This window comes from Nycticebus coucang, chromosome 22, assembly GCF_027406575.1.
Source record: "Nycticebus coucang isolate mNycCou1 chromosome 22, mNycCou1.pri, whole genome shotgun sequence".
NCBI lineage: Eukaryota > Metazoa > Chordata > Mammalia > Primates > Lorisidae > Nycticebus > Nycticebus coucang.
In genome coordinates this window covers 25,153,231-25,173,181 of record NC_069801.1, presented here as the reverse complement: position 1 = coordinate 25,173,181, position 19,951 = coordinate 25,153,231, and the positions used below count along the sequence as shown (strand labels likewise).

At 53.0% G+C, this 19,951-nt stretch overlaps 1 protein-coding gene across 3 annotated transcripts; it reads right to left on the bottom strand.

Annotated features, from left to right (window-relative positions):
• Positions 1 to 870: 870 nt before the first annotated feature.
• On the bottom strand, positions 871 to 11,663 carry TINAGL1 (tubulointerstitial nephritis antigen like 1). Of its 3 annotated transcripts, none has more exons than XM_053576891.1 (12): positions 11,315 to 11,400; positions 10,454 to 10,771; positions 9,414 to 9,477; positions 5,160 to 5,252; positions 4,844 to 4,958; positions 3,706 to 3,829; positions 3,457 to 3,607; positions 3,161 to 3,350; positions 3,008 to 3,053; positions 2,617 to 2,740; positions 1,466 to 1,511; positions 871 to 1,379 (listed from the first exon to the last, which is right to left on the bottom strand). In XM_053576891.1, the coding sequence occupies exons 2-12, from the start codon at positions 10,761 to 10,763 to the stop codon at positions 1,239 to 1,241; spliced, it is 1,404 nt and encodes a 467-aa protein (XP_053432866.1). In that variant the 5' UTR covers positions 10,764 to 10,771; positions 11,315 to 11,400; the 3' UTR covers positions 871 to 1,238. The 3 variants fall into 3 exon arrangements, with proteins under 3 accessions (XP_053432866.1, XP_053432868.1, XP_053432867.1); XM_053576893.1 differs by having other exon boundaries at positions 10,454 to 10,870; positions 11,315 to 11,392; XM_053576892.1 differs by lacking the exon at positions 10,454 to 10,771 and having other exon boundaries at positions 11,315 to 11,663.
• Between the last annotated feature and the right edge of the window lie 8,288 nt (positions 11,664 to 19,951).

The window sequence follows — 19,951 nt, the reverse complement described above, 5'->3', positions numbered from 1 at the left end:
AGACACTCAGACACCTGAAATACTTCGAGGAAGGGCGCAGTGCAGTTGAGTTGAGGGAGGGCGTGTCTAACTCTTGCCCGTGGGGCTGGGTTGTGGGGGGATCATGAGTCCTTTGCACAACACCTGACACATCAGCTGCCCAGCAAAGGTACTATCAGGATGAAGGAAACTTGGAGTTGTCTTTGAAGTAGGCATGAAGGGGCATCTGCAGTGGGGAAAGGCCTGTGCAAATGCCTGGTGGCCTACTGTGTACTGGAGGTGCGAAGGGCAGTGCAGACTTTGGAGTTGCTTGAACACAGGCTGAAGAAGCTGGTGAGGGCTGGCAGGGCAGGTCCTGATGGCTTTGGAAGCCAGGCTGAGGCCTGGGCTTATTTCGCTGATACTGGGAACCAGCGGAGGTGGAGTGGGAGGCAGACTGGGGAAGCAGGCTCAGCTTGGCCCAGGGGCAAGGGAAGGAGAGGGGTAGTCCTGCTTGGGTGGCTTGGAGAGGCTGATCTACAGAGACAGAAGCTTCAGCTTTGTGGGCTGTGCCCCCCTTGCCTGCTGGGCCCTGGCGCCAGTTCAGCTTATTGGCAGACAGGGCTCCCCCTTCAGGCAGCGCTGAGTCAGCGTCTGAAAGGTAGTTCCCAGGGCCCACGTTTTGGGGCCAAAGGCCATGCTGCCCATGCTCCTCCTCCAAGCTGCTCCTCCGCCAAGCTGGTCGTTGGCCAGGGCATTGACAATTAGGGCTGACTGGAGGCTAGGATTTCTAGTCTACCCACCCTAGCCCACCAGCAATGGCTCAGGCAGTCCTTTCTGCTGTCTGACCACTACCATCTCACTTTGGCCTGCCTTTCTATTCCCAGAGGTTCCCAGACACCATAGTTATCAATACTTTGGTTTTATTTTAAAACAGTGAAAATAAAAATAAATATCTTTAAAGAATAAGAATACTAGAGTGGGGTGGGAGAGTGGGGATGGAGACTGGGGGTGTCCTGGCTTCAGTGATCTTGGGTGGGGGTGCCAGGGTCCTGGGATCTGCAGGCTCTGCTCCTCCCAGGCCAGGCCTGGCCCCATACCCTCTGGGAGGTCTAGGGGCTCCACTAGCCTCGCCTGCCCGCGGCTCCCAGGCTGGGCGCTATGTCAGCAGAACCCACGCCTGGATTAAAGCCCTGGCGCCTGCCTGTACCCTGGGGCTCCGTCGAGTAGGGCTGGGGACACAGCCACACTGGGGGCTCTTCCACCAGCCACCCTTGGCCTCAGTGATGACCCATGTCCTCCATGCCCACACGGCCCCAGACGCCCAGCACAAAGCTCTCAATGTCACACTCATTGGCACCACGCACGATGCGGAAGTGGCCCCTCTCACCCCAGGCTGGGCCCCACGAGTTGGCCGCCGTCTGAAAACAAGGAGGTGTGTGTTGAGGAGCAGAATTTAAATGGGACGAGGGGAAGAAGGGGCTGGAGAAAGGAGAGGCACCCTCACCCAGTATCTGAGCGTCCTTCCATCAGGCAGCGTCTCCTCTCCCCACCTGTGAGCAGAACAAGAGAAGGGCAGGGCACTGAGTCCGCCTGCTCTCAGGAGCTCCAAGCCCCAGGACCTTCCCTGTCCCAGGCCCTTTGGAAATTTGGCTACATCTTTAGGACTTGAGCACGTCAATGTCCCTCTCTGCACCTCCCTTGCTCTCCATACCTGTTAAGTCTGGGCAGCCCAGCCCAGCACGGGGCGGGGGGCAACAAGGGAAGAAGGGGACAGGATGAGCAGGAGTGGAGGCAACTTGGGCCTGGGTCCTCCGGGGACCCACATCATAGGGACCAGCTCTGTGGGACTCCACATCCGCCGGCCCCACTTTAGTTGGGAAGCCAGGGAGGGGTTGGTGACAAAGACCAGAAAGAAGAGACTCAGAGAATATGGGTAACTTAGAGGCCCCAAACTCCCACTGCAAAGCACATTTCATTGAAATCAATGACTGACCTCTCAGATGGGGAAATGGAGGCCTGGGGAAGTGACCCACTCAGGTCACTCAGGAAAGCAGAGTTGGGAGAGGTGCTGAGATGGGAAGACCTTCAACAATTCTTAGATCTTTATTGGTATTTCACTGGAGTTACTTTTTTCCCAGTGTGTAAGGAAGGAACAGTTCCTAGAAAACTTTCAAAGGTGCCGGGCACCGTGGCTCACACCTGTAATCCTAGCACTTGGGAGGCTGAGGTCAGTGGATTGCCCGAGATCACGGGTTCGAGACCAGCCTGAGCAAGAGCAAGACCCCTGTCTCTAAAAAATACCTAGGCATTGTGGCAGGCACTGTAGTCCCAGCTACTTGGGAGGCCGAGCCAAGAGAATCCCTTAAGCCCAAGAGTTTAAGGTTGCTGTGAGCCGTGACACCAAGATACTTTTGTTGAGGGTAACAAAATAAGACTTTGTCTCAAAAACAAAAAAAGAAAACATTCAAAGGCTTCCAACCCTTCGTGTGACCCAGAGCAAGTCCTTCCTTTTACTGAGTCTCACCCTCGCTTCTTTTGGAAAGGGGAAAAACAGTCCTGGCTTTCCAGACAGATTATAAGGTTTCCAAGCAGCCCCCAAAGCTCCCAATACAAGTCCAACTGTTCCCAGACTCCTCTGCCACTGGAGCCCCTTACCCTGTGATCTTGACCGAGTGGGTTCCATGCCGGCGGTATCCCTCTGGCCTCTGGAGGCTCACGGGGGTGTGGCTGTAGATGCCACTCTGGTATAGGAAGAAGTCCTCGTGCACCTCCATGAGGGCTGTGGGCAAATACCAAAGTAGGGCCTGATCAGCCTGCTAGCGCTAAAGCCTGCGTCTGTCCACGTGCACCCAGACACCAAGGCCTCTCTGTACCCTGACTCTAAGTACCCCCTCCAGGTGCTGCCTGTGAAGAAAGGGTACATGGTTCCCCACTCCCACCCCACTGGACTTACAGCTCAATGCTGTGCAGGCCACTCGTGTTGCTGTATCTAATCTCAAGCAGGTGCAAGCTTCTGGAATCAAGGTGCAGGAAGAGGGGCACTTACCTTGCACAGGGCCATTCTCCATCAGCTCCTTCATGATCTCCTTCTCCTTGAGGGTGGGAGGTGGGCAGAGAGCATTTCTTGGGGTGAGACTCCAGCTTTTAGCTAATATCCCAACCTGCCTGCTTCTGCCCTCTCACCAAAGTGCCAACTTACGTTGGAACCAAGTCGGTAGGCAGGAGTAACCTGGTAGATGTCATTGGCTTGAACTTGGCTATTAGGGCAACGGGCAGTAGCCTGGCGCTTGCCCCGACCCATGGGTCGGCTGTGCATCATACATAGGGGAACGGGGCCAGCCTTGTCTCGCTCCTGGCCCGAGAATGGATAGCAGTGATCAGATACCACCCTGGAGAGGCAGCAAGGCGGGGGTAGAGTGACACAGTGCAGAATGGCCTTGGGCCCTGCTCACATGGTATCTTGCCCTCCTCCCTGCCCGTAACCCTGCCGCATACCCTCGACGACGCAGGAACCACCAGGCACCATCGAGATGCCCACCACGGCAGCCCTGCTGGTGGTGGGTGTCACAAGACAGTAGGTTCTGGGGCGACAGGACAGGCGTCATGTGTCCCAGGGAATGGATCGACACACGATCTGAAGCCACGGCTAATGGGGAGGCAGAGAGGTTGTCAGGGTCCTCAGGCCTCCTTTCCTGCTGTGCCAGCTCCAACTCTGGGACATACCTGCCCCACCCCAGGACATACCTGCTGTGGAGAAGGCCCAGGAGCCTGCACAGTTGCCCTGGTCAAGAGGCTCATGGATCAGGTTGGGCCACTTCTCAGAGGCCTCAAAGGCTGTGGGAAGGACCTCCCCTGGGCCCAGTACTGTCTACAAGACAAAGGTCATCCTGCTTGCCCTGGTCTGTCCCACTGGGGCTTTTTGGCACTGGAGGGCCACCAAGAGTCCAGAGCCTATACAGTTTGATCTTGAGCCCTCCTGCTGCTGCTGTGAGATTCCAGTTACCTCCAACTTCAACTCCTGTGGAAGCACCAGGGACCATTTATTGCCTCCCAAGTATCGGGGTGACTAGTCTTGTTTTACAGATGAGGCAGCCAAGGCCAGGAGCAGGGAAGTGGCCAGGCCAGGGTCACTCAGTTTCCATTCTCAACCCCTGCCTCTTTCCTCTACACCTTCTGATCGGCCACACCCTTCTTGCCACCAGGGCCTTGAGCTTCAGGCCCCAAAGGGAGGGGAGGGAAGAAGCAGTAGGATCTCGTGACCAGGCAGGCTGCCAAGGCAAGCAGCAGAAAATAGCCAAAGGCCCAGGGGAGTAAGGACAGGACAGGGTCTGGTCACCCCCGGCTCCCTGAAGTCTCTGCAGGGAGGCCCCTCCTGCCAGTCCCTGCCAGCCACTGATGGACAGAGTCTCCAGTGTGTGCCCCAGTATACATTTTGTTTGGGTCGGTTCCCATTTTCCCCCCACGAGGGTCTCCCTGGGGGGGAAGGAGAAGCCTTCTCTTCCCTCTGGGTTCACTGAGTCTGAATTCGTTTCCGAGAATTGCTGCCCTCTGGCCAGAGCTGGAGAAGTGTCCGTCCCTCCCTTCCCAAAATACCAAGGTGACCTCCTGGCCCTTTGGGCCCTAATCCAGCTGTACTAGGACCAACAGCATTTTTCCCAGGCTGGGGAGGCCAGGAGGGGCTGATGGGGGGGACCACAAAACTCAGAATCTGAGCATCAATGCTTCCTGATATAGGCAGGAAACAGGCCCAGAGAAAGGGAGTCACTTGCCCAGGGACACACAGCCTATTGGTAGGGGATAGGACCAGGCCCTTGGAGGAGCCAGAGTCCCTGAGGTCCAAACCATGGGTAGAGGGTGGGATTGCAGGCAAGGATGGACTTACATAAATCTCATTCATGTTCATGACAGAGGAAGATGGGCGAATGGTGCCTAGGCGATAGCGAATGCCCTCATCCAGGGTCATGCCCCAGAAAGCACTGTGGTTCCCAGCCCGCCACCTGAAGGAAAGGAGACAGAGGGAGTCACAGACCTGCCAAGTCTGGGAGTCCTGGGGCATGTGGGTGGGAGAGATGCACAGTGGCTGAGTGTACACAGAGATAATATCTAAGTGGAGGTGTGCCTGGCCCGACGGGCATCTCTGGCACAGCATACGTGTCCCTTGCATGTGTGCCCCCGGAAGCATTTCCAGGACCTCTCACCCGTAGTTGCCCTGGTTGATGGCGTTGATCATGTCTGGGTCCACTAGGCATGGCTCCTGGTCACACTCCCACTGCCCTTTCTCCTGGCAGGTGCTGGCAAGAAAATGAGGATAAGAATGGGTAGGTGGGCACCTGGCCCTCTTAAGGAATGCAGCCCCAGGGGTCAGCTTGAGCCCAGGATTCTTTTCCAGTGACTACAGGAGAACCCCTAAGGGTTCACTTAGGGGTTACAGGAGAACCTCCTAAGTGATCCCGTCCAGCCTGGTGGCTTTCAATGTCAACTTCAAGTTTCTATTGACTGCCCAAATCTTTCCCTGAACTCTGGTGTAAAGCATATTGCTACTATTCAACATCACCACTGGGCTGTCTGGCAATAGATCAAACTTAACACAGCCCAAACCCAATTCCTGATCTCCCATACCTGCTCCACTGACGTCCCCAGAAAATGGCAACCCCATCCTCCCTGGAGTTCAGGCCAAACAGTCACCCTTGACTTTCTCTCACATACTGATCCAATTTATCAACAAATCCTGTTTGTTGATAAATCTGATCTAACTTAAAAGCACACCCAGGATCCAGACCACTCATTCTCTCCTGCAGCTGCCACGGGGTCACCTCTCACTGTTTGCCTAGCATCTGCCCTGCACCATCTTGCCCTCCTCCCAGTATATTTTTAACGCAGCAGCTAAAGCTAAGTCATATCATGTCATTCCTCTACCCAAAGCCCTCCGCTGGCTTCACATCACAGAGTAAGAGCTAAAGTTCTTACAGTGGCAACAAGGCTCTGCCTGGTCCATGCTCCTGTCCCCTCTCTGCCACCTTCGTCCTCCTAATCCTGGTTTCAAAGGCCCAGCTGGGCCAGCCCCTAATGCCCCACCAGCACCCTCCTGCCCCAGAGCCTTTGAGCTGCTCTTCCTCCCATATCCCCCGGCTCACCCTCATCTCTTCCAAGTCTGTATTCAAACATCACCTTCTCAGGGAGGCCTCCTCTGGCCACGCTATCTTAAAATTCAACATCTTCTATACTTCTTATTCCATTTCTCTGTTGTATTTTTTCCCTCAGCATGTCACCACTCTCTGACATGCTATATATTTAGTTGTTTATATTGTTTATACCTGTTTATACCTCATAGACTCTTAAGTTCCTTGAGGGTAGGTATTATCTGGTATCCTCAGTGCCTAGGAAAATAAAACCTAGCACATAGTAGGTACCAAATAAATCGTTGTTGACTGAATAAATGACTGAGGCAGTATAGCAATGTGACTAAGGCTGGATTCTGGAATTAAATTCTGGGTCCCAGTCCTTATCCACTAGTCATGTGACCTTAGGAAAATTATTGAAACTCTCAGTCCCTCAATCTCCTTGTCAAGAAAATGAGGATAATAATACGGCTAGGCATGGTGGCTCCTGCCTTTAATCCTGGGAGGATCACTTGAGGCCAAGAGTTAGAGACCTGTCTGAGCAAGAATGAGACACCATCTCTACAAAAAAATAGAAAACTTAGCCAGGTATTGTGGCGGGCACCTGTAGTCCCTGCTACTCAGGAGGCTGAGACAAGAGGATGGCTTGAGCCCAGGAGTTGGAGGTTGCAGTGAGCTGTGATGATGCCACTGCACTTTAGTCTAAGTGACAGATAGAGACTCTGTCTCAAAAAAAAAAAAATGGTAATAGCACCACTTTCCAGGGATTAAATGCAGCCTTGTAAATCACTGAGCACAGGGCCTGGCTCACAGAAACCCAGAGCCCCCTTTCCTGAGCTTCAGACACATATTCAATTGCCCCCCCCCCACATCTCTGCACGTGTAAAAAGCACCTCAAACTCATAATAGCCAAACCCACCTTCCCTCAGCCTACTCCTTCCCTGACATCCTCAACTCGAAAATATTACCCAGGCTGGGCGCAGTGGTTGACGCCTGTAATTCTAGCACTCTGGGAGTGCTGAAGCGGGTGGATTTCCTGAGCTCACAAGTTCAAAACTAGCCTGAGTCGGAGCAAGACCTCCTCTCAAAAAAAAAAAAAAAAAAGCCAGGCATTGTGGCCGGTGCCTGTAGTCCCAGCTACTTGGGAGACTAAGGCAAGAGAATCGCTCTTGAGGCCAGGAATTTGAGGTTGCTGTGAGCTATGATACCATAGCACACTACCAAGGACAACAAAGTGAGACTCTGTCTCAAAAAAAAAAAAAGAAAATGGTACCTAATTGTTCAAATCAGAGCACCATATGGTCCCCCCTATGTCCTCCACCAGCAGGGCCCAGGGATAGCACATTAGGAATCCGCCAGCCTTTGCTCCTCCACTGCCCCCTAATCACCTCTCACCTGGACCATGGCAATGGCTTCCTAATTAAGTTTTCTGCCCTCAACCAAAAATCCACTCATTACCCACTTCAAAGCCAGAGAGATCTTTAGACAATGCAAATCAGCTCATGTGCTCTGTAAGTGGCTTCTCATGACATTTAGAACAAAATTCAAAATCCTCTGCACGACTTAAGACATCCTTTTTCCCCATCCCAGCTCCAGCTGAAATGAAGTGGGCCCCACCTCCCAACCTTCCCACAACCTGCTCCCACGCCTAGGCCTGGGCCTCTGGGCCTCCCTTCCATCCATCTTCCTGGTACCAGCATAAATGTCCCTCCCTCAGAGTGGCCTTCCCTCCACCTCCCTACTCTAAACTAGGACCGAGTTGTGCTCTTTCACCCTGTATTGTGTTTCCATGTCCTTAGACAGTAGCCTAGAAGCTCCAGAATAAGGACTGTGTTCTGTCTGCATCTCCCGGGCCCAGCACAGTGCCTGTCACACTTAGGTCTACAGTGCCTGTCACACTTAGGTCTTTAATAAATAGGTGTGGGCTAAAGGGTTGAATTCTGTGAATTCTATGATGTTTTACAAGCTCATAACTGCTATTACGAGATGCTAAACTGCCTCCTTCCAAGCCCGCCCGAGGCTCCCGCCTCCAATGTTGCCTTTTAAGGAGCCTCAGGGGGAACCAAGACTAGTATGGCTGGGCTCTGCCACCCCAGGAGCAGTGGGGGAGGGGAGGCCCTCCAGCCCTTCCTTCCCCTTCTGCACACTCTAAGTGGCTGGGAGCAGCAGCTTTCTAAGCATCCCTGAGAGCTCACACTTCCTGGAAGGCAGCAGACAGGCCTGCCCCCCACTCAGGCATCAACAGCCATGTGCATGGAACACAGCCACCCAGAGCTATCCTGAGGGGAGAGCAGTGTGCTGGTCAGCCCTCTCCTGCCACCTCCTCCTTTGCCCTAAGGGCTGCCCACACAGGTCTAGACAGGGCTGATGACAGCAGGTCCCAACATTCCAGAAGGGGCCTGAGAGGCCAGGGACAGGAATGGGAAAGAGTTTAACCCTTCAGCATCCAGAGGTGCCCTACCGGCCCTGTGAAATCAGACAGGCACACTCCCTCCTTCTGAACACACGCAGTGCGCACAAGCCCACACTGCCTGCACACACATGCTTTCACCCAGACACACGCCGAACACGCAGCATTCCCTTCACTGTGACCCGGGCACCCCTCACCCTAGTGAGGCAATGGAAACAGCTTACACGCCATGCATTCCTAAAAGTTTCCTTCTCCCTGGGGACTGTCAGTCTCAGGCAAAGAGGGAATAGGGGTGGAGTGGGGTACAGGGCCGCCTCCTCCAAGTCGCAGGATCCCATTTTTTCCATTATGGCATTTGAGACTTCCTAGGCAGCTTTCCCCCACTTCCCATCTCAGATTGAGTAAGGCGGGGATTGGGGGATGGGGGGCCGGCCATGACCCTTTCCTCCTCCTGCCAGGAATGGAGGGGAGGGGTAGGAATAGGAGCAAGGGCCACATTCCAGGGAAGGCCCTGCTACAAGCTGGCTGGCTGCCAGCTCAGCCCTCCCTGACCCTCATGGGCCCAGGGCAGCGGACACTGCAGCCAGAGGTTTCCTTCCTGGCGCCCCCCCCCCCTTCTCTCCCTGACTCTGTACAGCAGGAACATTGGGAGGGGCAGCCCAGCCCAAGCCAGGAGGGGCGGGGACAACTCCTAGTTCCAGGGCAGGCACCTGAGCCAGGCAACCATGGCTGACCACTCCTGGGGAATGTTCTTGGAATGTTGTTATATAAATTGACATGGTCAGTATTAACATCTCTATGTTACAGATGAGGAAACTGAGGCTGAAAGAAGGGAAAGGACTTCTACCCAGCAATGAGTAACACAGATAGGATTGGAACTAAGTCTGTTGGCTGCAAGGCCCACAAGGCAAGCCCCCACTCACCAACGGTTACAGTTGTCCCAGTAGGTGCCCAAGACTGGATAGACGCGACCTCCATGCAGACATCCTGGTGGGAGGGAAGTGAAGAGAAGTGGAACCAGGGCCAGAGGATGGGCTGAGATGGCTAGGTCCTCAGAGTCAGGTACCTGAACCCTCCCCAGGTCGTCTCAGTTTCTCTCTCTTTCTCTCTCTCTCACACATACACACACACACACACACACACACACACACACACACACACACACACACACCCCTACCTGATACCAGCCCTAACTGAAACTAGAGCCAAACTACAACCTAAGACAATCTCCTGTAGGGTCACAGACCAACTGCTACTTGGGAGGTTCTTCAGTGACTCCAATTTGGATTCCTCTTGCTTCACCACAACATGACCAGCCACAACCTTCCTGGGATCCTTTCAATGCGTTAGGGCTTAGAGATGGGGACAGGGAAGAGTATAGGGAAACCAAGGCACAGAGAAGGTAAGCGACTCCCCTAAGATAACACAGCACGCTGGGATGACAACTCAGGTGTTCAGTCTCCTGGCCCAAAGCCCCACAGAACCTTGGGAAGGAATTCAAATGACTCTCCTATCTGTAAGTGTGTGGAGAAGGATGGCAGTGAGGGCTGAAAGCAGAAACAACAGATATGACCCACGACCCAGGTATGAGCAGTGTCTGAGGGACACAGAATCTGAGCAAAGGCAAGGGAACGGCTCAGATGCCCCTGACCAAGCCCTGTGTGCCTTATCAGGCGAGGGTGAGTCAGCAGGTGGGGCCACAGGACTGGGAGAAAGGGCGGGTGGCTGCCTTCTCCTGGGCCAACTTAGGTTCCCATACAAGGGTCTCCTCTCCTTCAGTCTCACTGGAGAGTCAAGTTAGATCCCAGCTGTGACTTCCCAGAGGAGCAGGGAGTGAGGCAGGTTCTTTCCCGGATTCTACAAAGCCTCTCCTGGAAATGTCAGTGCATCAGCCTTGCTCCTGAGCCTTGCTGAGTTTGGGGTTGACAAAGTGACCCGCCCTCCTTGTCATCTTGGTGCCCACCTTGGATGGGGGGAAAAGGGGGTGGAACGCCGAGGCAGAAGTCCCAGAAGTCAGGGCAGCAGTCGGAGACGGTGCGGTTGCAGAAGAGGTCACAGTAACAGGTGGCGCCCAGATAGGGCAGGGCGCAGTCGTCGGCACGGCCACGGCAGCACAGGTCCTGCTCCTGGCAGTACCGGCCGCCCGCGTCCCGGATGCCCCGCAGGTGCAGACCCGGAGCTAGCTCCCGGCGCCCCCGACCCTGCCGGGTACCCAGGGCCACCTGGCCAGCCAGCAGCAGCAACAGCAGCAGCCCCAGTGAACATCTCCACATGGTGCCTCCTGGGCCCGGGAGGGCAGAGGTCAGGGGTCAGAGGGAGTGGGCAGCAAGGACTCCCCGCACACCAGGGACAGGTCTCCCAGCTTCCGGGAGCTGTGAGTCTAAGAGTGAAGCAGGGTGGGAGACCTCAATTCATGAGTCCGCAGGAAGGACGCGGGCAGAGGAGCCACAGTTTGCATGCCCTGGCTTGTAGGGGGAAGGGGACTGAGCAGAAATGGAGCTCTTCCCTGACCTGCCGAGGGACCTTCAAGGACAAGGGGGGTGTGGCATTCTTGGTGCCCCCACCCCCGCCCGCCCAGCACACATCCTTGGGACCCGAGGTCTCCTGTCCTGGGTCCTTTGCCCTCAGCCGCCTCTATTCCCGACCTGGGTCCTTGACGGTGCACTCGTGCCTCCCCCTCTCTCCTGTCCTGTTCTTCTCTCTTCTGTTCCTCTGTGTCCCTCTGCCCCCTCTGTCACCTGTCGTTGTCCCTCTCTGCCTGCCCGTCCTCCTGTCTGCTCCTATGTCTGCATCTTCTGCCCTCTGAGCAGGGGAGTGTCCCTACCTGGTGAGGTGTGGGCCGGGCCCCCGGGTGCCCTGCGCGCCTCCCGCCTCCTGGCTCCGCGGCCACCGGACAAAGTCAAGTGTGGAGCGCGGGGCGGGACGCTTTTTGTACGGCCCCGCCTGCGGCCCCGCCCCGCCCGGCGGGCGGCGGGAGGGAGGAGCCGCTGGTTCGCACCTGGACTAGCTGCCCACAACTGAGGACCCGGGCTGAGGGTGGGGGCTGGGAGGTGGGAACACGTGATGTCCTGGTCGGGTCTACGGTGGTGGAAGCCATTCCCAGAGAGGGAACCGAAGCAGAAAGGATTGTGGTCTGACACCGGGAAGGACTTCCCCATGGGCCTCACCTCGAGCTGAGAGGCCCTGGAAGGGAAGGGGAGAAAGGGGGTAACCAAGCTCCGAGTTCTGGACAAGAGCTTAGGAAAGGATAGGGAAGGTGGGTGGGGGCAAAATTCTCTAAACTGCCTTCCGACCCCCCAGGAATAAAAACCTGTCTTTACAGTGACTCCCAGGTGTGGGCTCACCCCCACCCCCAGCGGCTTAGCTCCCAGGAATGATTGGAATCTGCTGGAGGATGGTTCAAGACCCTGCCCACGTCCTGGGAGGCTCATCCCAGGACACCACTGGGTGTGGTGTGGGGGCGGCCTCTGCACCCTCTGACCTCTGGAGAAGTCCGTCCTCCCAGTTTCCCGGGTGTCTTGCTGAGCTCTGCCCCCTCTGTCAAACCCAAGGGCATCCTGCTTGGCACCTGTCCTGTTCCACAGGCCCATAGGCAAGGGCCTGCCAGCTGGCGCCCCCTGCAGAGCCCCTCCTTCCTGCCCCAGGTATAAACTTTTCCTTTGCCCAGGCTGCCCTGAACCCCAAACAATGGGGCTTCTGTCTGCCAGGCCTGCCATCACCTTTTACCTCCCATTGCGCAATCCCCTCACTTTCAACAGATTGGGCCCAGTCCAGAGGACTCTAGGAGCAGCGAGGATGAAAGAGCCAACACCTGGACAGACCCCTCATCCCCAGCCCTGAGCCTCACGTGCCACCTGTGGGGACGCATTGGGGACTCCCTTTGCCCTCTCACTACCCTTCCTGCACCCCAAACTAGGGCCATCCTCAGCTGGCTAGCCCCTGGGGGAGGGGAGAAAGACCAGGACAACAGATAGCCATGGCTGGGTTACCCTTGCCATGGGGCACTGGGCAATGAGTCACCAAGGGGGTCCTGCGCTCGTGGTGGGGTGGGGAGTAACATCCTGGGCCTTCAGCATTGGCACTAACACACTCAGGAGTTGCCCATCTTCTGCCTGCAAGGGCCTTGGGAGGACTAAGCCTAGCTGGAAACTGAGGCTCAGGAGAACACACTTGCCTGGGCTCACATAGCCAAAACAGGCTTCCTACCTACCACCAACCCACTCCTTTCCCTCAGTCACCCTTAGTTACCCATTATAGGTCTCAGCACACTCCTGGTTGGGAAGTCCCTTTTCATATCTAACCTCCATTCATCTTACTGCTGGGTGGGCCTCTCAGTATTAGTAAATGTCATATCCTCAGGGTAAGAGATGGAGGCTGCCTCAGAAGAGCTCAGTTTCATGGTCCTGGGGCTGAGGGCTGGCCCAGGAGTATCTGGCCTATCTTTGCCCAAAATTACCCCCTAGAGGTTACTTGTGTGAGTCTGTGTGAGTTGTGTGTGTGTGTCTGAGTAGCTGTGTTTGTGGGGTGTTTCTGCTTGAGTGTCTGTTGGTCTGTGTCTGCCTATCTACCAGTGTATGCTATGCGCCTGTGTATCTAAGTGTCTGGATGTTTGGCCATCTGCCTGACCTTGTCTGTCTGTGCCTGCTCTGTGCACCATGTGCCCGTGTTTGTACATACCTGTCTGGATGTACCCTCTGTCAGTCACGGGTCTGTCAATGTGTTGTTTGTCTGGATCTGTGTTCTTATTGGCTTGCATGTCCTGTGTAGCCGTGTGGCTGTCCCTGTCTGTGTCTTCCTGCCTGTCTGGAGAGGTGTCTGTGTATCTGCATGGGAGTCTGCTTGTGTCCTTGATGGTCTGTCTGTGCCCAGGAGGCAGGGACACAGCAGAGAGGGGGGCAGAGCCAGAACATCCTCCCTCTCACTGCACTTGGCACAGAGCCCACCTTAGTGGAATCTCGTGACTCACTGGCTTCCTTGGCTACCATGGAGGAGAGGAAAAGGGCAGGGCTGGGTGGGTATTGGACACCCTCACTTTCCTTTTCTATGACCCTTCCTCTCCTGGTGACTCATTCTCTGTCTTACTCTGGGCCAGAGTGAGGCCTTGTCCAAGGGCTTGGGACAGAGCAACAGGTGAGGAAACCCAGCAGGTCTTCAACTCTGAGAGGAAAGTGGTCTGGGCCTTTATGGTGATCTATCCTCCCTTGCGTAGGATCCCAGACACCAAGCCACCCCTTTCCCTCGGTCACCCTTAGTTACCCATTATAGGTCTCAGCACTCTCCTGGTTGGGAAGGTTGGTGATTCTGTCCTCCCTCGCTTGGGATCCTCTCTGGGCCTTGGTTGCCCGTAAATGTACCCAGATGCTCCCCGAGGCCCTCTCATTCTCTCTTCTTTCTATGGGGTGAGGTGAAACCAGAAAAGGATAGTGACAAGCCTCCAGAACACAGCAGAGCAGAGGTCAGGCCTTCCATCCTCTCCATAGAGGTCCAGCGCTCCCTCCACCCTGAAACCCTCCCAGCTGCTAGAGCTGCTGGGAATAGACCACTCTCCTCTGGGGCCAAGCAGGGCCTTCAGGGAAGACAAAGACCCATTGTCTGCTCAATCCAGGGCCTTGGCCAAGGACTCACTGCTTGAGGCCTGGGGTTACAGATGCGTGGGTCCCAAACAGCACTTCAGCCAAGGCTGGGGGTTCCTGTGGCTCCCTGTTGTTGGCTAGACATGTCCAGAGCTCAGAGCAGTGCTGCTTGGGACTGGGCCAGCGTGTTGGCCGTGTTGTGATATGTTGGGCTTCCTGGAGCCTATGGATTATGAGGATGGTATCATACCATCCTCCAGTGTGGCATTGCTGGAGCATGCTGGGGCTTGCGGCAGATAAGATTCTGGACCACATGGAGGTGTGTTGTGCTATGCTCTGACATGCTTTACTGTTTGATTTTCTCATTCATTCAACAAACATTTACTGAGTATTTACTATGTTCCAGGCTCTGTGCTAGGTGCTTAATGTTCAATGTTGAACCAAGCAGACACAATTCCTGCTGTTGTGAAGTTTATAATCTAACAGGAAGACAGATAAATAAATAAGCAAGAAACAGATCAAGAAGTCACTCTCAAATGTGAAGTGCCATGAAGACACACATGCAAGGTAAGACCCCAGAGGAATGTGGTAGTCAAGGCAGTTTCAGAGGGGAGACCTGCAGGATGAGAAGACAGCCATTCCCAGAGCCCAGGGAGCTGGATCAGGATGAGCAAGAGCCCTGAGGCCTGGCACAAGTTGGTCTGTTCGAGAAGCAAAGGGACCCAGAGTGGCCAGATTATAGTGAGCGAAGTGGGAGGAGGAGCCAGATGCGTCTGGGAGAAGCTGGAGGTGGGTCATGCAGGTGTTAGTGAGGGCTTGAATTGTCTTCTGACCACTGAGACTTAAATGTGAGAGTGAAATAACCTGAAATACATGTGCAGAAGCCCACTCTGGCTGCACTGGAGAGACTCATGATTATAGGATGAAAGTGGATTCAAGGAGTAGGCAATGGGATGATCCAGGCTAGAGATGCTGAGACTTGAACTAGCAGTGGCAGTCACAATCAGAACTAGACTATTCTGCAGGTGGAATTACCAAGACTGCTGAAAGATCAGATGAGAAAGGAGAAAGCTAAGAAGGCTTCTGTGGCCCGGTGGGCTAAAGATGGCTGGAAACTCCCTTTGAGAGGTGGAATCTATTCTCCCCTTGAATCTGGGTAGGCTAGGGGTCTGCTGACCAACAGAGCACATGTGACTCATGCTAGTTTCCAGCTCGGACTGGAAAAGAGGAAGAAGGACCAAGGCACCGGAAGTCTGAGTGAGGCTAGGAACTGAGCAGGAGTGGTCAGGGAAGTGGGAAGCAAGCCAGGTGAGGGCAGCGTCAGGAAGGAGAGGCGATCTGCGTGGACTGCTGCCGAAAGGTTGAGTAAGATGAGGACAGAGAAAAGTGTGCTAGCTTGGCCACAAGGAAGCTGGGGCGCCCTTGGTGAGGGCTCCAATCTCAGGGAAGGATTTGAATCCTGAAACTGGATTTGAACAGATGGATCACAAATGGGACCCAGTGAATCAAAGAGCATCACCGGAGGTAACTTTTTAAAAGTTTTAGTGCAAAGAGAAGCTGAGAAATAGGGCATTGGCTGGAAGCGGGTAGGAGGTCAAGGGAGGGTTTTGTCCAAATATGGAAAATACAAACCCATGTCTCTGCACAGGGGAATGACCTGTGGAAGAGAGGAGTTGATGACATAGAAGGAGGGGATCCTTGATACAGTGAGATGGGTAGAAATCCAGGACAGAGGAGGGTGGAACTGGCCTCTGATAGGAGCAGGGACAGTTGTCTGAGAGACAGGAGAAAGGAGAGGAGTTGGTAGAATTAGCCATGCAAAGACGAGGGACCTTCCCACCGAGTATGAACAAGTGACAGACAAAGCAAGGTGGGAAAAGAGGGGATGAAGCCTCGAGGATTGGGTATGATATGGTTGTCACTATCAAGTCCACTAGAGAAAGTGGGAATGCAGGATTTCTGGCAGTGCAGGGTGACCATCTGAAGTTACCGACCATGAATTTGTAGTGACCTCAGCCAGATAGTCTGATAGTGGGTTATTTACCATACACAGCATATGCCAAGCGTGGGCCTTATCTCAGGTAACACTGCTGTGTCTATTTCACAGTCTTGAGCAGGTCAAGACTCAGAAACACAGCTGTTAGGGCATAGCAGGACCTCAAACCCAAGCCCCCAGGGTTTGGCTTCGGCAGCAACCATAGTTATCCAAGGATTAAGTCGACTCTCACACTTGGTAGAGTCTGTGGTTGTTTGTTATGGGTAGAAGTAAAGAAATGCAGAAAAGAGAAACACAGCTTTCCCTTTTCTGTCATGCGTGTAGATCATTGGTGTTTGAGCCAGCTGAGCATGAAGGGCCCCTGAGTGTTATTTCCTTGTGAAGTCTATTTTCTGAGTAAAGACACAATTCCTCCATCCTCATCTAGATTGCAGGCTTCTTTCAAACACTGTACTAGGAGCACAGGGATATGGGGGTTAACAGCTTCCCCTCATCTCTTAATTATTTGCCCTCCTTCAATTCAACTTCACTTTCCCTAAAGAAAGCTCTGACACCCATATATCACTGGGCAAGAGATATGAACAGAACCTTGTCCAAAGCAGACAGATGAATGGCCAAGAAACACCTAAAAAAATGCTCATCGTCCCTAATCATTACATAAATGCAAATCAAAGCCACCTTGAGGTACTACCTAACCCAAATGAGAATAGCCCGCATCGTAAAGTCCCAAAGTTGCTGATGCTGGCGTGATCGTGGAGAGAAGGCAACACTTTCACACTGTTGGTGGGATTGCAAACGAATATAGCCTCTATGGAAAGATTTATGGAGAATCCTTAAAGAAATACAAGTAGACCTTCCATTTGATCCCACAATCCCATTACTAAGCATCTACCCAGGAGAAACAAAATCATTTTACCACAAGGGCATTTGCACTAGAATGTTTATCACAGCTCAATTCACAATTGCCAAGATGTGGAAGCAACCCAAGTGCCCTTCAACCCAGGAATGGGTTAATAAACTGTGGTATGTGTACACCGTGGAGTACTATTCAGCCATAAAAAGATGGAGACTTTACATCTCTTGTATTAACCTGGATGAAGTCGAAGAACATTCTCCTCAGGAAAGTGTCACAAAAATGAAAAAGCAAGTATCTGATGTACTCAACGCTAATATGCAGCCAGTAGATGAACAGCTACATGCCCACGCAAGAGAAAAACACAATTAAATTCAAGTGAGGGAGGAGGGAGAGGGGGTTGGTAAACTTTCACCCAGTGCGCACAATGTAGGGATATATGGCCCACCTCCTGGGTGAAGGGCTCAACTACAACTTGGACTTTGACTAACAAACACAATGTAACCTAATCATCTGTGCCCTCGCCTTAATCTGAATAAAATAAATACAGTATATCATTAACTATATAAAAAAAGAAAGCTCTCAGAGGAATAATGAACTTGGTATTATCACCAACTACATCTTAGAAAGCAAATGCTGTCCTCGAGTGCCTGTTTACAGAAACATTTCCACATCTCACTTGACACTTCCCGGAAGCCTTGGTCTTTTCAGCCAGGAATACTAAATACATGGGTCTTGGAAAGTTCAATAGGCCTTTCCATGGCCACGAGGACATTCCATACTTTTCTCCTTTGATCCCTAAGCAGAATGTGATAAAACCCCAATAGTTGGGGGGAAATGCAGTGGTGTGACCTTAATAGTTGAAATGAGTTGAATGGAAGCCCTGAAAAAGACGTGTCTATGTCATAACACCCAGAACCTGTGAATGTTAACTTTTTTTGGAGAAAGAGTCCTTGCAGATGTGATTAAGTTAAGGAATTTGAGAGGAGGAGATCATTCTGGATTATCTGGGAGGAGGGGCTAAATCCAGTGACAAGTGTCCTGAGGACACAAACAGGACAGGGGGAGGCTATGTGGCCACAGACGCAGGGATTGGAGTGCCATGGCCACAAGTCAGAGAACATCTAGAGGTCTAGAGGCCAGGCACAGTGGCTCATGCCTGTAATCCCAGCATTCTGGGAGGCTGAGGCGGGTGGATCTCCTGAGCTCAGGAGTTTGAGACCAGCCTGAGCAAGAGCAAGACCCTATCTCTAAAAATAGCCAGGTGTTGTAGTGGGCCCCTGTATTCCCAGCCACCGGCAAGGCTTGAGGCAACGGGATCACTTGAGCCCAAGTGTTTGAGGTTGTTATGTACTATGACACCACAGCACTCTACTAAGGGTGACAAAGTGAGACTCTGTCTCAAAAAAAAAAAAAAAATCATCTGGAGCCACCAGAAGATGGAAGGGACAAGGAACGGATTTTGCCCCAGCCTCCAGGGAGAGCAGCCCTGCCAACCTTGATTTTGGACTTTTTTTTTTTTTTTGAGATAGAGTCTCATTTTGTCACCCTCAGTAGAGTGCTGTGGTATCATAGCTCACAGCAACCTCAAATTCTCAGGCTCAAGCTGTTGTCTTGCCTCAGCCTCCCAAGTAGCTGGGACTACAGGGGCCCACCACAATGCCCAGCCATATTGTTAGAGAGGGGGTCTCACTCTTGCTCAGACTGGTCTGGAACCTGTGAGCTCAGGCATTCCACCTACCTCAGCCTCCCAGAGTGCTAGGATTACAGGCGTGAGCCACCTCGCCCAGCCTCATTTTGGACTTCTGTCCTCAAAAATGTGAGAGAATAAATCTCTTGTGTTAAGCAGCCAAGTGTGTGGCAGTTTGTTACAGCAGCCCTAAGAAACTATTACAGTGGTTTTCCATTTCAAGAAGGATCCACACAGCCTGAGACCGTATTCTATTAGCACGTGCCGAAATCAAGACTGTGCATGGGTCAAGCCAGAAAAAGCAGTCCACGCTGGCAAAATCTGAACAAACTGGCTCGACCGATATCCCACCATCTTGAGTGGTGCCGTCACTCTGCAATGATAGAGCACGGTATTGAGCTAAGAGCCAGATGCATGACGGTTTATCACACAGTAGCCAGAGAAAGCAGGTTAACACCCTGGCTCTGTCACCCCGCAACTGGGTGAAACTGGGGTAAGTTTCTTAAAACTCTCCATGCCTAGGCCGGGCGAGGTGGCTTACGTCTGTAATCCCGGCACTTGGGAAGCCGAGGTGGGTGGATTGCCTGAGCTCACAGGGGAGATTGCTTGAGCTCAGGAGTTCGAGACCAGCAGGAATCAGAGCAAGCCCTTGTCTCTAAAAATAGCCAGGCCTTGTGGTGGGCGCCTGTAGTCCCAGCTACGTGGGAGGCTGAGGCAAGAGAATCGCTTGAGCCCAAGAGTTTGAGGTTGCTGTGAGCTGTGACTCCATGGCACTCTACTAACGGTGACAAAATGAGACTCTATCTCCAAAAAAAAAAAAAAAACTCTCCATGCCTCAGTGTCTCCGTGTGAAAAATGAAGACACTAATAACAGCTCCTGCCTGCAGGGCAGTTACGCGGATTATATGGAATCACATATGTAAGGTACTTGGAATCAACAGAGCTGACATTTCACAAGTACAAAGTAAGTGCCTGCTATTATTTCACTCACTCAAATCGAAACAGACACAAATGAACTCAGAATAGTCAAGTAGACACAAATACATGCAAACTGAGCCCACCAGTTAAAACTAGCTGAAACTGGTATGAACCAGTTCAAATCTCTTGGGTCAACCCGTACTAAAACCAGATTAAATCAGTCAAAACAGGATTAGAATAGTCAGTCTGGAATCAGTCACACGCACGCCTGCACATCCGAGGGGTCTCTGTCCTCTCAGGACGTCCGCTTGAATAGTCAGGAACAGCCTCATATCTCCCCGGGGGGATCAGCACAGACAGCAGAGGGCTGCCAAGCCTGCACCTAAAACTGCAGACACTTTTCCCTGCCGGAAACACAAGTGCTGCTAAAA